We start from the raw sequence: 17,279 nt of genomic DNA on the forward strand, positions 1-17,279 counted from the left end.
TACAAGCTAAACAGAAAAGCTTTTGGCAGCGGTGAAAAAAAAATATTTCTCTTATAGCCCAGGCTCGCAGGTATGTGGCGCTCAATATGCACTTAAACTAATTGCAGATAGAAGCCATTAAGTAAAGAATGATTTTTTTTTTTGGCGGTAATTTCAGTAAGATGCGTATGTAATGAAACAAATTTTCTCTCTGGTTTTGGGCTGCTTGCACTGAAGTTTCGCCGCTTGGCCTTCGTCTGCCCGTTAGGAGTAGGTGGGGAAGGGAGGGGGGGGGGGGGGTAATAAGATGTCGGACCACCGCCTGGGTGTACCCTGTGGACATCCACGGAAGGCCGACCCCCTGAGCCGCGCTCATCTCGCGGTCTTTGATTAAAGCTGCCTAGTTAGTCACCGTCGACGAGCCGGGCCGCGCGGTCCCGGGTAATGAGCGTCGAGGCACGCTTTGTAGTGCCGGCGCCCGCCGCGAGGAGTGTCTCTCTCTCTGTCACCAGCAGCTGGGTCGACCGCACTTTGCCCAGGATATCGAGGAAAATACATTTTAAAACATTAAGTAATGTTTATTTAATCTGTTTTTTTTTTTCTCGCTCTCTCTAACACGTACTAGCACGACATATAAAGATTTACCCGCGCATGGGTAAAGTATTTTAACCTTGCAAAAGTCAGCTTTTCCAAGAACACAAATAAAAATTGCTGATAATTAATAGATTATATCAAAATGATATATTTTTTTTTAAATTTGCGTTAAGTTATCTTTTCGTGCTCTGTGCTTAAACTTTTTTTTTCTTTTACTTGAATTATGGTTATGGAGTGAGGTTTGGATGAAGTGGGTGCGAGGGCGAAATGTTACTTCTCTTTCTTCGCCCCCCCCCCCCTTCTTTTTTTTCCATTTCAAACGCACACGAATGCGAGGGCAATAATTGCTGTCGCTGTTGTGGTGTTCCTGGGATATTGGGAAAGGCTGGCGCCGGTCGAATGGCTGTGTCGCTGGACATGGGCAGCCGAGTGCAAGTCTACCCTCCCAACGAGGCGATCCGGGTGATTATCGGCCGGCGGGAAACGTGGTGGACGTTGCCTTGAGCCGGTGAGCCCGTTTCCCCCGCCGATTCATTCATCGTCTCGAAGGACTCCGAGGCGACCAGACGTTATCTCTGATTATTAATCCATTCCTAATAATAATTTGTTTACGGTATCCTTGTGAGTGCATTGATACGATTATTTCGTACCCAATTGTCCAGTAAAAATGTTAAATTTATCGATTTGGCTTGTGATTGCAGTCTGTTAGGAATTATGAAAATAACTTAATATTTGTATATAAGTAGAGACCTGAAAAATTCGCGGGTTCAATAACCTCCAGGATATATTCCAATATCCTCTACACACTCGGGCAAATGCCAACTGTTCATTGGCTGCTGACTTGTGAGTCGTCTCGACTGGGTGCCCTGTGATTCGACACTTCTATGAGTGAGGGTCTCTAACTGGCCCTCAGTCCTCCAGATTAACAGTGAACCAATGGCAGAAGCAGCACTAAGGTATAATTATTTGTATTTTAGCATAACATGAAATGAACCCGCGAATTTTTCAGGTCTCTATATATAAGTATACATATTACAGGGTGGCCACTCACCGGGAAAACCGGGAGAACCGGGATTTATCAGGGAAATCACGTTGATCGGGAATTATCAGGGAAATGTCAGGGAATTTTTTTAATAACCGGGAATTTTTGTGTCATGTATATTTCCTGGAAATAATTTCCTATTTTTTAGTAAATTATTTTCTCTTGTGTATGTGTTTTTGGCAAACAAAACCCTTACATAAAGATTGAGGGTCTTTGGATCAGGTTATCTTAAGAGACCTTACCAAATTTCCTTTCCGACAAATCCAGCCTTTTAGAGGGAACTTTACCTTGCCATTTTTGGACATGACACTAATTCCCAACGCTTCCAAAACAGACTGACCTCCTCCAATTTGGAATTTTCAATCTTTCGTCAGCTCACTCATGTATCGGTCGTGTGACTTTCATATATTTCTTACTGCCAACCATTACGGATTTTCCGTAATGATTACGGATTTAACACCGAATTGCGGAATTACGGAACATCGCTGGTTTATTACGGAAACGAGGCTTTGTGCTGCATGGTAACGGAGAAAATTCCGTTTCTGATGTGCGTGTTTCGTGAACGCAGTTCGAATACATCACGTGATTGCGCAGATAACGGAACTAATAAATGTGCGCATGTACTGTCGAAATAAGTAGATTTATTCTTGTGTTTTGTAATATAAATGGTATGGTATTGCGTCCGTTGTACGATACAACTAGTACATATTCTCGGACTTATTGTTTGTTAGCTACTTACATCACGATAATTTTTGTACGGTACTTTGGCTAACCTGTGTTGTTTTAATTACTTTCTTGAAAGCCATTTTTTTTCATCAATATGTTTTAGTCGTGTCTACAGACGTGAAACCATTTTATGTTGTTCGATATTGTTGTGTTCTTCAGTACCGGTTGTAGAAATGAAGCGTGTGACAGAACAATGTGTATCTGGGGCAAAAAAAAAGAGAACGTTATTCTTCAGAACTTTTGACCAAACTATTCAAAAGAATGGCCATGCTTGTCATTTTTAAATGTTTCGGAACGCCACGCGTTTTGTAATGTATGCACGTGTGACTTTTCGATTGCACATGGTGGAAGGGATGACTGTAGACGGCATATTGAATCAAAGAAACATGCAGAACATTTTAAAGCAGTGACGAGCAATAAATCTATATCGTCGTTTTTCGCTACATCTGAAAAAACGAAAGTAACAAACGCAGAGTTATTGTTTACAAGTTTTCTGGTAGAACACAATTTACCGATAGCAGTAGCCGATCATTCGGGTAATTTGTATAGTGCTATGTTTCCGGACTAAAAAATTACACAGAAATACTGCTGTGCGAGAACAAAAACATATGCCTTAGTGGAGTATATGGCTGGTGAAACTAAAAGTGAAATTGTTGATTCTTTAGTAAGTGGACCATTTGCTTTAGCTACCGATGGGAGTACTGATTGTAATGCAGTGAAGATTTGTCCATTAGTTGTTTCATTTTGAAATCAAACACAAGGTAAAATTTGCACGGCACTGTTATCCCTTATTGAGAGTACAGACAACACATGATATGGTATTTTCTCTGTGCTGAATAAGGAATTTGATCGTTTTGGAATTTCTTGGAAAAAATTGTGTAGCGTTTGCATGTGACAATGCCAATACTATGATTGGCACAAAAAAAGGTGTGGTGGCATTTGTTAAAGAAAAACATCCCGCTATTGTTGTGCAAGGCTGCTCATGTCACCTCATTTATCTAACTGCTAAAAAAAGCCAGTGCATAGCTAACAATTAGCATTGAGACATTTTTGGTTAATATTTTCTATTACTTGGAAAAAAGTTCAAAACGCCAGAATCATCTGAAAATGTATCAAGAGGTATGTGGGGCAAAGTCACACAAAATCTTGAAATATGTTAGCACACGTTGGCTCTCTCTCCTAGATTTAGTTGACAGTGCTGAAACAATGGCAGGCACTAAAGCTATTATTTTGTAGTGATCCTGAAAAGAAAGAGCCTTCAACTTCACAGTATGAAAATGTAAAATCTCTAATGAAGGACCCACTTACGAAACTTTACTGTTATTTTCTTAGCAGTTCACTTCCTGTTTTCAACCAAGTAAATTTATTTCTCCAACAGGATGCTCCTGTGATACATGTATTGAGGAGAAAACATTTTGGTTTATTGACAATTTTCTTGTTTGCTTTATCATTATCATAATCATTTATCATTATCATAAATGAAAACTGTAGTGTGCATTTGAAATTGCTGCAATTTGTAACAAGATATGCTAGCGTGTATTCAATTAATTTTTATTTGTTATTTGTGAAGAGACATAAAACAAAACACAGACTGCAGGTCATTGAAAGGGATGCTATAATTTAAAGTGACATATTTAAAATGTGTTATGTTATTTAACGAACTTCCGTATGTATATAATGAAGAAAATACAGCAGGGTGCTAAAACGTGAGTAATCTCTTTCTATAATATTATATTATTTCATCAAAGGTATGTTTTTTTGTAATTGTAAATATCAGGGAAATTTTGAATTTTTTATCAGGGAAATCAGGGAATATTTTTGGTGACTGTGAGTGGCCACCATGTATTATGTTTTAAAGTAATCTATTGTACGTAATTATTTAAATTTTAATCGGACCTCTCCTTAGAGCTATGGCAATTTTGCAAGTTGGGTACCTACTTCATCTACAGTGTTGCCAGATGTGCTGTGTGGTATTTACCACTAACGATGTACTCACTGATATTTTATTTTATTTTCAGAGCGCACGTCTTTGGGTCCACCTCCTCAGCGGAAGTAAGTAAAGTTTTACTTTTATTTAATAATGTTTGTGACATTGACAGTTTAAATTGCGTGCCGTCGTTTCGTTGTGTTGATTGCAGCTATCAAACTTAATTTTTGCTTGTTAGAAAGTGCGTATCAATTTTTTAATGCTATCTGCCATGCACGTTTCGTAAATATAAAGCTGTGATATGTTTTAGAAAAAAATCCTCAAATGTTTAAATTTTGCATTATTATTTTTCCTCAGATAGATCAGTATTGAGTCTTGGTTCTATTGTTTAAAAGCCTGTACTAAAGTAAATAATAATAATTCTTTTAAAAAAATTTCATTATTTGTAAACAATAATTGATTAATTTTATTGAATTACCGTCTGTTTAATCGAACACTGAACACCTGCAGTTCCTAATATGTTGGGGGGGGGGGGAGGAGGGAGTATTATAAAATGAAGTATACAGAAAAAAAATTCAAGTAAGAAATGCATGTTGTATTTATAGATTGTATTTATTACCTACGTGAAAAATTATCCTTTCATTGGCAGCAACTTTCTCGAAAATGTGTACATTAGAACAAACTGTGGCTTTTGTTAGTTGCGTTTAGTAAGTGTGAAGCTGGAAGGCAGAGTGAAGGACCGCTCAGCCGTATTATCAGTAATGAAACGTGAATGCCTCAAGGGGCCCGCCTGGTCAGAGGTGTGTCTGTGTTAGTGAGGCGGGATGATGAGGGCGACGCTCGCTGGTGTTTCTAGTGCGGTGTCGCCCCTAAGCGCAAGGCTCCTCGTGCATAGGGCAACTGTGAAACTTGAGCGGTGACCGTGACATTACATGGCGGAGAAATAAAGATAAAGGTGTAGTGCAAGTCCCTTCAAGTGCTTTCAAGCGTGCTTTCAAGAATCTGTACCGGTTGTTTTATGCCTGAAAATTATTCTCTAAACATGCCTTTTTTTAGCCATTTTAGCTCTTCTAAAAATATATTCTAAAAACTTAGTCCGGAAACAAAACTGCTTATCGGCCCTCGGCGAATTCTTAAATGCTTTTGGTAAACAGACCCCACTCGGATATCTTGATTAGTTCCCGAAGCTCTGCGCGCCGCGTGTGTGCCCGGGTGGGCGGGGCCGTAAAGCGATCTGTTCTCGAGACCTGAGGACATGTGACGCCCGGGGCGGTAATGAGAGCTGCCGCTAGAATGCGCGCGGGTGTTACGGCGACGTGTTGCATGTGATGAGCCATGACAATTTGACACGACGCGGCCATCCAGCGAAGGCGAATGAACCTTGCACAAACCACGGCTGTTAGTAACAGGTCGTCATGCGGCGTAAATTGCCTTCACTACCTGTGGCACTGGCTGATTTCGTTATGCAACAATTTTTTTTTTTTTTTTTACAGAATACTCAGACTGTAAACCAGACGGCAATGTTAAGGTTCGATTTCCCTTGCATATTTTTGTTCTCTCTCGTAAATTGCATATTTTTATATCTCGAGATTCAAAAGGAATTTTTTTTTTATGTTACCAAGCTGTGAAAGTGAGTAACCACGACAAAAAATTTAATTATGAATATTTGCATTTTTATAAACAGCAGATAGCGACATAATTAGCTACATGACACGAAATACAATGCTCGTATAGCTGAACGACCTAAGCACTTGCGGCACAGAAAGGCTGGCGAGTGTAGCCAGCTTCAGGCCCGTCGCCACTGCGTGTTTGGATCAGCGCCTAGCTCGCGGCGGCCGTGTGTGACAGGACAGGCTTCCATTCATCTCCCGACAGGAGGCGCTAGGGGCAAGGCCAGTCTGTTGTGACGTCGCTGCCTCGTCAAATCTTGAAATGTGCCAAACGCGTCTTTCCTTTATCCCATCTCTTTCCCCTCCCCTTCGTCTTCCTGTTCATTGCGTTTTGTATCTCGCTGTAGGTTTGTGTTCCCCGGGCTGTTTTCCGTTTCTTCTTTTTTTTTTGTCTGGTTCCCTCTGGTTTTTTTCCCCCGTTCACACGGCCGTCGTCACCACAACACGACCTTCTTTGTGGCGCAAGGTGAAGATGGCCAGACGCGCGGCGCTGTTTCCCAGCGTCGTAGCGTGTGGCGAACTTGGCACCACTTCCGTGCATTTCCACACGTGCATGATTGCTCACACTGGTGCATAGCGTCACGCTTTGTTAATGTTCTGCGAAGTTACTTTTTTCAGGATGACCTCGTTCCGGAAAGTCAGGGAATTCACGTGAAATCCTGGGAAAGTCATGGGAATTCCTCAGTGATAGTAATTTGAGGGGGGGGGGGGGGGGGGGGGACCCAGACTTGAAAAGCTTTTTTTTTTTTTAGATGTTATAGTGCATAGTCATACACATTATAAAATGGTATATGCAATGTGTTATGTTTTTAACTAGGCGAGATATGGGGATGGTGGATGGTAGGTATTATTTATTTCTTTTTGAAAATTGCAAAAATTAGTCTAGGAGATTGGAAATTTTTGTGAGAGGAACATGTATTACAGATTGTGTGGACACACTTATTTTATTATTGACTATGGCTAGGGAACTTTATTTTTGCGAAACAATGTAAATGCTTATTAGACTGCAATGCAGTAATTATAAGCCAGCAATTTTCCCTCGTGTAATTGAAGGTTGTCTGCAAGAGAAGTTATTGCTCGTTTGGTTTTTCTGTTGTCTTTGGCAAAGTGGGGTGATACTACACACCCCCTTGATTTCATGACTTTTTTTAAATATAATTTGAGTTGGAATTAGTTTTTTTTTTTTTTAAGCTCCGGAAGAAAATAGTTTGAAATAATAGCATGCATGACTGGCTTCTCTCCGAAAATACCAGTCGTTTGTTCTCACATAGTTGCGGTAGCATAATAGTCTTCTGTGCTGGGATTTCATTTTATTCAAATACATACACAGCAAAATGATATTTTTCGTCGAGGCAAGACTGCACGCCTCTTTGAATACGCTCGTTAAAATTCAAGGCTGGCCGAGTCACCGAGTATACGAAGGAGAAGATTTTTTTTTGTTCCTGAAATGCTGCTTCTTCTGATGGCATCCGGCCGTCTTTGAGTTCACTTTTCCGTCAGAATAGTTGTGGCCGCGCTGAGGAATCACTAGTTGATCATTGGGCGGAACAAAACCGAGGGAAATTGTCGCGAGTATGACGCTTGTTTACATTTCATCACGAGTACAGTTTGTTAGTTAACCATTTCGTTTTGTGAAACATTTAGTACAGTGAAAGGTCTTTAATTCGGCCCGTTTGGGACCACGGCCATGCCCATGCCGAATTACCAAACGTCCATATGCCAAGTATGAAAATGTGAAAGTACTCTGCTAGAAACTATTCTGAAATGATAACCGACAGTAACAATGAACTCGATACGCCGGCGGCGCGATTATGCGGTCTGGCGGCCAAGGTCCAACGGTCGGAATGCACCCGAAAATATCGGAACGCAAGCCGCTCTACTGGTGCCGGATCGCAGAACATACATAGCCGTAGAATTTTGAATTTAAGACCTTTGATGGCTTTGGTGGTCTTTGGGTCAGCTTATAAGGCTTCTAACTCCGGAACTATAGGTTCTTTTTAGTGTTAGTTTGTAAGCCATCCCGCAATAAACCTTCTTACGTAAGATAAGATTGTTAACAAACTTAATATATATATATATATATATATATATATATATAAATTAGTATTCAACCAAAATATTTATTTCATTGTGTTACATTACTGGCCGCTTGTATGTTGCAGTAGGTAAACAGATAAAATTAATTGATTTATATATTTTGAACTATACTACGTGCTGATGGCGTTGAGAGTTTTGATTTGCATGTTACAGCTCTGTAGCGATACGTTCGATGGCCGAGTGTCAATTACCCAACTGTTCCATTTATTTTTCCCCCCTGCGCGCTTTGAGTGTGGTATTACCAGCAGCTGCTGTAATCCGGTTACTGGCTAATCAGTCAGCAGTGCGCTGTCAGTCGGTCCGTGTGTCTGTGGTCACTCGTCAACCCCCCTTCCCCCCCCCCCCTTTTTGGTCCTTTTACCAATCGCCACCCCCCCCCCCTCTCCCTCAAGTGTGGTCGTTCAGCTCTTCGTGTCTGGCAGTGACGTCACTAATTGAATGTGCTTTAAATAACCAAATATGCGGCCCGCGATTTTTAGTAGGCTAGGATTGGGTGAATGTAATCTTTTTTTTTTTTGTTAACTTGTGATTGTACAACAACCGTAAAGCTGCATTGCGTTCACTTTAGGGCAATTTTTTCAACACGCTCTTGGTATAAAAAAAATTGCATAAATGTTCATACAGTTTTCGTTTCAATGCGTCATTAACAACTCGTTGGAATTTCATAGCCTTGGATGTTAAATGCAGAATTAAATGAAACCTCTCTCCTTGCGAAATACGGTTGTAAAAGAGACCTTTGTAATTTTAGTATTGGCGTATTAAAAACTCATTTGTGTAAGTTAGTGTATTTTTATAGTTGTCATAAAACTCCTCGATGAGAAGTTTATCGGCTTGGATATCGCAGCTTCAGCCTTGAATTGTATGCTACTGTTACAGGACATTTCTTGAGTCGATTAAAAAATGATGGAGCTTCACCTTCAAGAGGTGACCCAGCGAAGATATGTGTATTTGCAGTGGATATTCATTAGTTAACTTTTATGTTGTCTCCTCTGGTGATAATGTAGACCAATCAGCAATTAACGTTTTTACTGTGGAAAATTAGCTTTTGCATCGTACTTAACGTAGTATATTACGGCCAATTTTTTTTAAAGCTTCACAGAAAAACTAATTCAAAATTCCCGAAACACCAGTGAGAATGTTTGGTTAACATAAGTTAAAATAAGTTTGTGCGATGTTTATTTCGAGCATATACAATTTCCAGCCGACACCTGCAAGGTCATCAGTCAAAAAAAAAATTGCGCTAGAGACGTTTCGGTGCCTCGTAATATGATCGCCCGTGTTCCAATACATCCGCTGAGAGATTCCTCTCTGTATCTCTCTCTATTACCATTGAATATATATATTCAATGCTATTGCTGTCTCTCTCTCTCTCTCTCTCTTCCGTAACAATATCTCTCGCTGTCAAAATTCCAGGGAGAGGAGAAGGAGCGAATAAATTTACTATGCACTTTCTCGCACACTGTTTGGTATCCATTTTAGTTTTCAGAGATATAAAACAATCATTTCTGGGCCTTTGATTTTTGACTGCGTATACGTAATGAAACAGTACAAAAAAGACTGAGAAAAAATACTTAGTTGTAGGGTACATGTTTCAGAGTTCTGGAAGCTTATTAGATAACACTTGGTACAAATGGAGTGTTTGTGCGGCAGGTAGTAGTTATTTCTTCACGCACAGTTAGCGTGTTGACGGTAGTACTCGCAGCTTAGGGCGGACTTCCCGGTTCGTTCGGAAAGTGCCTCGAAGTGCACGAGAGAGATCGAGACAACGGCCGTAATCGACTCGTTATGATGAAGAGGCTTGGGGATGATGATGAAATTGTTTGACCACGCAACAGGATGGTGCGAGGGGTGGCTCTCTCTCTTCATTGCTGCAGTAAGTTGAGTGTGCATTCTAGCTAACCTGAGCACGATACTTTAGCGCATGGGCGTCGCAACCGGAGGGGACGGGGGGGGACACGTCCCCCCCCCCCCCCCCCAATAATAAAAGTCTTCAATTTCGTCCCCTCCAATAATATATTTAGTTTCGTAGTTATATTATTAATATGATTTCTGTGCTATAACCTATGTTGCGCATGGTGCATTTAGTCCAATCGTGGTAATGTGAGCACTGTGTTTTTACAAATTTGTTCTCTGAAAATATTTTTTATAAAAAATAAATTATATATTGCAACCAACTATAATTAGAATATTTTGGAAAGAAAAATGCCTAAAAACCACTTTTTTGCACCTTCAAACCTCAAATTTTCCCGGGGGAGAACCCCCGGGCCCCCGCTTTTTTCCCAGGGGATGGATATTCCTCAACAACTAAATCAATTGCAGTCCCTCCCAAAAAATATATCCTTGCGACGCCCATGCTTTAGGATCAACTTCACAACACTCATTCCTATCAGTCTAACCGTGGCCTGTTTTAAGTGTGTTCGGAGAACATTGGGGAAAAAATATGTTTCATTACCTCCTCTCGGGTAAAATGAAACAATCGGCGAGGATCTAAAAGTGTTGAGATCGCCTGGAATGCACTATAGGAGCCAATTGCGAGATATTTGCATTCACTCGTCGCCGCTGGAAAATAACGGCTGCACTTCCTCGAACTGCGTTATCTCAGGAACGCGAAATGTTTAGGGAGGCGCTTTGCCCGGAATGACAAATGCGAGGCAGCGGGAACATCAACATCCGAGCACAGAAGAGATAAACTCCCTGAACTTTGAAACTAACGTACGTCACGGTTTTTGGGAGCTCAACTTCAGATTCGATGTGCTGGCGTTCGCGTTATTGTGGTTCTAGTTGCCGAGCTTTCTCGTGTTCGCGGTTGAAGATCATCGAGGTTGAAGGGAAAGTGAAACGTCTTTACAGCTGGTAGGATAATTTGAGGCATGACATCAGAGAATAACAAAAAAATGTAACGATCGGGAGTGAGGCTCTAGATAAGATGACATGTTTGCTTTATAGCACAGTTCTATATATTTGCGCACTTGCATGCTTACGCTTTAAAAAAAATATACGTTGCAAACTAAACTGATAGAATGTTGTAAAGACTAAATAAAAGTATTTAACTGCGGTTTGTAATGAGAAGTTACTCAGAAGTATTCAGCAGTTTTTTTTTTAAATCGAACTTATCTACATATATCTGTGCACACATTTTGTACAGCTTTGAACCATGTAATAATTCGTAGGCTTAATTTTTTTGTCATTAACTTTACTTCAATATTATATCTTTCTGATAAGACATGGTATTTGTTCTCTTTTGTGTTATCTATTAATTTTTGCGATTCACTTTGATTTAGCCCTTTTTTTTTTCTGGTTGTGTTTGTTGTCCCTCGCCACCTACACTGATGCTCGCGACTCTGGTTGCTAGCACGAAGCGCCGGAAACAATCCGCGCGATCGAAATGTCGTCGATGTAGCAATCCGCGTGTGCCGGACATTCGGAAATGTGCGCTCCGGTTCTGTCCGGACACATCCCTGTGCCCATCTGCCCCCGACTGCCCCCGACTGCCCCCGACTGCCCCCGACTGCTGGGTGGATGCAAATGTAACCCCCATCCAGACTCCGCCACTCAAAACAGACAGGATAGTTCTCATTTAGCGTTTTAGCATTCAGTATCCTTGTGGGGGAAAAGAATGTTTATTTATCGTATTCAAGGCTACACGCCTTTTTTTTTTTTTTTTTTACACATAACGTCATTAAAAGATGTTCTACTATTACATGTTAAAAATAAACAATAAAACCTAATTAAGATAAGCTTGGCGATAAAAAATGTAAAATATTAGAAAACAATCTTGAATGCTTACTAAATGTTCAATGATAAAAGTCAAACAGAAAACAAATTCATATGCATTGAAATTATGCATAGGCGTAAACCTGGAATGTTATTAATGGTTATTTATATTTCATTAACTTGCCTCAAAATCATTTTTTAATCATGACTGTTTCACATATGGTCCCCGTAATGCAAATCTATCTCGTATTTTGCAGTGACATTTTTTTTTTGATAATGAGTCCTAGCATGATAAAGAAATTAAAATAAATAATTTTACTCACTACGTGAATAGCAGAGTTCTTCAATACGACTGCTGATACTCTCCGCTCCCCCCTCTAGACATCTGCTACCAATGAAAACGCATTCATCTCTACACTACTCTTTTCTTTATACTTACGAAGTAAATGTGCTGCATCTCGGCTGTTTCGAATATTTTGGGATCGACTTCTTAACACTGATTCGTGCCAAAAAAAAAAAGCAAGAAAACAAAAACTTAAACCCGGCCTGTATTAAACCTGATCAAACTCGCGGATGCCTAGGCTCATATTTCACTTTTTTTTTTTGCCTGGTAGAAAGTATTTAGCAACACACTGAAAGTGTACAGACAAACTGGAATTCGGTATAATCTCCCCTTTCCCCTTTTTTCTTTCTCTTCTTTGACACACACGAGGAAATGCATTAGAGACATGGTGATGTATTTAATCGCTAGAGACCCGAAAATTTTCGCGGATTCGTCTGGCCTCAGGGTAGAATTAAAAGTCATAGTTGTGCTCAACCCATGTTTACTTTCCCATTGGCTGGTTTCGTAGCGAGAACATTTTTTTTTTCATCCTTGTTGATTGGCACTACCTGATTCGCCTACATCTCTCCTAGCTGGGCATCGTTGGCTCACGGGTCGTAGAGGGGCGTGTACAAAACAACTGCCGTCCAATCATGAACACAGAGCGAGATTGTGAAAGGTTTTGCATTCTAATTTGCGATTAAATGATTGCGCGAAATTTCCGTATCCGTATTAATCGCTCTTTGAAGCGATCGTTTTTTCTCAGGAGCAGTTAAGAGGCCACTCCAGTGTTTCAGGGACACTACACAACCCGCGTTAATCTCATAAGATTCAATGCTATTTTCATTTTGCTTATAACTTATTAACTAATATAGATTTCGAAATGAAGCTTTCTTGATATGTAAGACAACGATGCTCTTATCAAAGCCCCTTTCTTCAAAAACGTGCATAAATTATGGTTTTATACTAATCTTTACTAATATGCATAAGTTTATTGTCTAGGTTTGAACCATAATTTATGCACGTTTTTGAAGAAAGGGGCTTTGATAAGAGCATCGTTGTCTTACATATCAAGCAAGCATCATTTCGAAATCTATATTAGTTAATAAGTTATAAGCAAAATGAAAATAGCATTGAATCTTATGAGGTTAACGCGGGTTGCGTAGTGCCCCTGAAACACTGGAGTGACCTCTTAAACTGGTAAAACTTTGGCGCCTTGTGGAGAACAGCTGTTGGGAAGCGGGCACCGCCACCACGGTTTCGAGGCAACAACGGGCTCGTGCCCGAGGAACGGCTGGTCGCGCTGCCTAGCGCCGGCCACGGGAAGCTCGCGCGAAGGGAAAGAAGCAGGATGTGCGGCGACGCTAATGGTCGTTATCGCTCCGTGGTCTCTCCCTCCCTCTCCCCCTCCAGCACGTCCTCGGCTCTCGCACTGCCGCGTGCCGTGAGGGCGGGGGTCGGCGACTCCAGAGGTCCTGTCCTCGCCTGCGCTCCGTCGCGCGTTGGGGCAGCCGACCACCCCTCGTGTGACTTGGTATACTCGCCTTCTGTCGACCTCACCCGCCAGGTGGCATTACTGCGCGGGAAACCTAAGATGTTCATCACGTTCTGTCCCTGCCCGAACACGCCCGAATATTCACCTTCGGCCGACCTCGGGATTTGTTTTATTTTTACGCAGGAAAAATTAATTCTAATATTAAAAGTGGTCGGTTAGGTTAGCTACATTAAAACACTTTAAAACACTGTGGACGGTTAGTTAGGTTAGTATAGCTACATTAAAGTAAACAGAGAAATATAAATATATATAAATAAACCCGAGGTTGGCCGAAGGTGAATATTCGGGCGTGTTCGGGCAGGGACAGAACTTGATGTACATCTTAGGCTTTCCTTACTGCACTGCCTGCGTTCATAGTTCGTTACTCTCGGGTTTCCTGTTTTATAGCGGGTAACAATTCACAGTTACATTTCTCTATATATTTTTTTCAAGACCAACGCTCATCTGTATTTATCTTTCCGTAGAAAAAAATTATAACATGTTTTAAATACCATTGTTTTACATATTAAATTTAACTATATTGAAATCTATAATAAACAGGAAGGTGGTCCCGAAAGTTCGGTACTATAGACCTTTTCGCTGTATCGCGCGCTAAATATGACGACTCTAGCTAACAGGAAATTTGCAACTGCATCCCGACAGTATAAATTGTACGTTTTTTGAATGTTATTTTATGTATCAGTATCAAGGTCATTAATCATTAGAAATTGGGGATCGAATCCGCAAAGGGCAATCATCCCAGAGCGAGGGGTGGACCGACTGTATCGTATCTTGTGCGCGGTAGTGATTGTGGCGCCACAGTGTAGTATTTATTTATTTTGTATCTCAAAATAGTGTCGCGATTGCACGAGTCGCTAAGCTTGTGTTGATTTTAAACATCAACTTAGAATATACCTAACAACTGGTTGGATGAATTGGCGTGTTAGAGATGACTTGCATGTAACTTAACCAATTCGGGGCAAGCAGGTTACATACAAACAGTTCTTGCTCTAGCAAGGCCTTTCGTTCTCTGCCTAGAGCATTAATTTTTAATCGAGAAAGACCGATTATAATATCAGCGTGTTAAGGCTTGTTCCCACGTAGTGTTGCTTGGCGAGCCACCATTTGTTGCTCGAGGTGACCTGTCTTAGAATTATTGCATAAAGGCAACCCCTTGCAGCCATTACTGCTACAACTGGGCTGTCGTCATCGCCATAGCGGACCCAAGGGCCGAGTGTCCAGGCTGCGGAATGCCCCAGTTGTGTAGCTTAAGGGTCAAGTTGAACTACAATCAACCGTGTTATCCGTCCGTCAAAACCTTACCAAGCTTTTACTTTCGACGAAATAACCTCTAAAATGTTAGCAAGATACATTCTTGTTGCCGGCGACCTTTACTGTCTTACAAGGTTTTTAAGTATATTTATTTGTTAAGCTGCTTACATTGAATGTTATTAACGTACATTTGAACATAGGTATATTTAACACCTGAAATAATATCCGCGAAAAAATAAAATCGTATTTAATTATTTATTAAGTGCTTAACTTTCATGATCGTCTATATAATATATCTATACAAGATACATTTTCACCAGTATTTAATAATTTTGGTCTGCTGGTAGCATTAAAATAAATAAATAAGAATTTGATGGATGTGCGGATTATTGCGAGTCCAGCTTAGGTTATTAGGGAATAATTTTTATGCTATGTAGCTAAGAAGCTTTGGTTTAACTGTAAAACTGTGCGTGCAAATTTTTGAATTGAATTCAATCTTGGAGAATTTACCATTGGCAAGTTGGGAAATTTATTGAATAATTAGCTGAGCAGGTGGGCCTGCGCAGCACAGTGATACACTCCCAAAACATCAGCAGCCAATGAACTGGTGGTATCGGTCTAAGCGTTCATAAGATTGTGAGGTTTATTCTGCAGGACTGTGAATCCGCAGTTTTCCAGCAAGTCTTGGGAGGTTTGGGAAGTTCCAATATACTTGAGGCGATATAGTTTTTCCAATGGCCGGAGACTTTGCAACAGGTGTTCGATGGATTGCCCTTGATTCGTCTTCCTGTTACTGGTTTACCAATGGCTCTGTAGCCCACTGCTGCGTGCAAGACATCCTCTGGTCCAAATGCGGATGTAGTAAAAAAAAACTTACTGTGTTACTGTGATAAAGTTTTTTAAGAGGGAACATGCCCGCCATCTTGGATTTTTATATTAACAGCCGCAGCTTGCAGCTTTTTTTTTTCCCCCACGACAAACTGCAAGATATGTCTTCGGAGATCGTTGATATAATAAATATTAGGTGGTCTGCTATTGATTAGTTTACTACCGGTAGTTACATGCTGGATGGAGACTGCTAATAATTAATGCATTACAACATGAATCAGATTGTATAAAAAATTGTATTTATGCGGTATCATCCTGCCTCGACTTATCGGTTGTAATCGATAGGAGCTGAGCGTATCCCCCCCCCCCTCCCCCTTCTTTCGGAGGCAAGTGATTGGTGGCGCGGGCGGGTCAGCGAGCCAATCCAGTTAATTAGCGCGCACGTGCGCCTCCCTCCTCACTCCTTCCTCACCCCCCCCCCCCCCCCTTAAACCTGTTACCTTTCCTCTCTCCCCCGCGCCGTTCAAAAACACTTGGCGACATTTCGCACCTCCGGTGACGTCACGCGGGCCTTCGCTATCGACCTGCCTGCCCTCCAGGCGATGGCCACAGCCAACAACTGGTTTATTCAGAATGGCGTCACTCCGCGCACGCGTCCTCTCTCTCTCTCTCTCTCTCTCTCTCTCTCGTTCTTTTCCTCCAATCTCTTCCCCCTCTCTTGTCGGCTTACGCAGATCCTTGGCTCGCAGGAAAGGATGAAAGCACATTTTTTTTTATCCCTCGTCGGCTAAGAACTGTTTGTGTGTACGCATCCCACGCCTCCAGCAATAGCCATCCGAGTCTCACAACATCGCGCCTCGTTCGTAGCTGCTGCCCACTTCTTTCTTAAAACTTACACCCACTCTCTGTCGTCTTTCCAGTCCTTGTTTACAGACACCCGGAGGCGTGAGTATTAGACGAATAACACGGCATTTGTCCGCATTGAAATACGGACGAGGGAGGCGTGAAGAACTCGATACCAATTCGGACTTGGCGCCAAAGCTCTGGGGCAATTAGTTAGAATGTGCGAGCTAAGTGCGATTAGGACCCAGCGTTACTGCCGGTTTTTCCCATTTCAGTGTGGGGTTTTCTAGCGGACACTTTCCACATTCGGTATCCCCGTTAAAACTATATTCGATAATCCGGCAAGATGGATCAACTGTAAATTTCGTGTGCCCTAATGTGCCGGATCAGAGAGAGCTTCTTTTCGCTGTATGCCGGCAGTCGAAGGCCGTGTGATTGTGCTGCTTGGTCCCACCTTCTCCCCTTTTTTTTCCCCCTCCTTCACTTCCTGTCCACCCCTCTCCCTCCCTCCCTCCCGTTCTTCTGCTGTTGCTTTTATCCTCGCACTTCCCGTGCGCGCACGTGCTCGTCGTGACTACAACATGGAATCCGAGCGAAGCGACCAACTCCATCCATTCTCCCACTTAAAATTTGCTTCACCTTCATTGACTGCTCGTGATTCGATACTTATTTTCGTTTTGAGAGTTTCTCTATTTGGTCCCCTAGGCTCTCGAGTCCTCCGCGTAAACTGT

General features: G+C 41.5%; 1 protein-coding gene across 5 annotated transcripts in view; it reads left to right on the plus strand.

Annotated features, from left to right (window-relative positions):
* Window positions 1-17,279, plus strand: part of LOC134534121 (nucleolar protein dao-5-like) — a 357,536-nt gene that overhangs the window by 306,371 nt on the left and 33,886 nt on the right. For all 5 annotated transcript variants that reach the window (XM_063372196.1, XM_063372199.1, XM_063372200.1 and 2 more), the window contains exon 7: window positions 4,360-4,393. In XM_063372196.1, the coding sequence (XP_063228266.1) occupies window positions 4,360-4,393 (34 nt within the window). The remainder of the gene's footprint in view (window positions 1-4,359; window positions 4,394-17,279) is intronic.

Source organism: Bacillus rossius, chromosome 7, assembly GCF_032445375.1.
Source record: "Bacillus rossius redtenbacheri isolate Brsri chromosome 7, Brsri_v3, whole genome shotgun sequence".
In the NCBI taxonomy this organism is placed as follows: domain Eukaryota; kingdom Metazoa; phylum Arthropoda; class Insecta; order Phasmatodea; family Bacillidae; genus Bacillus; species Bacillus rossius.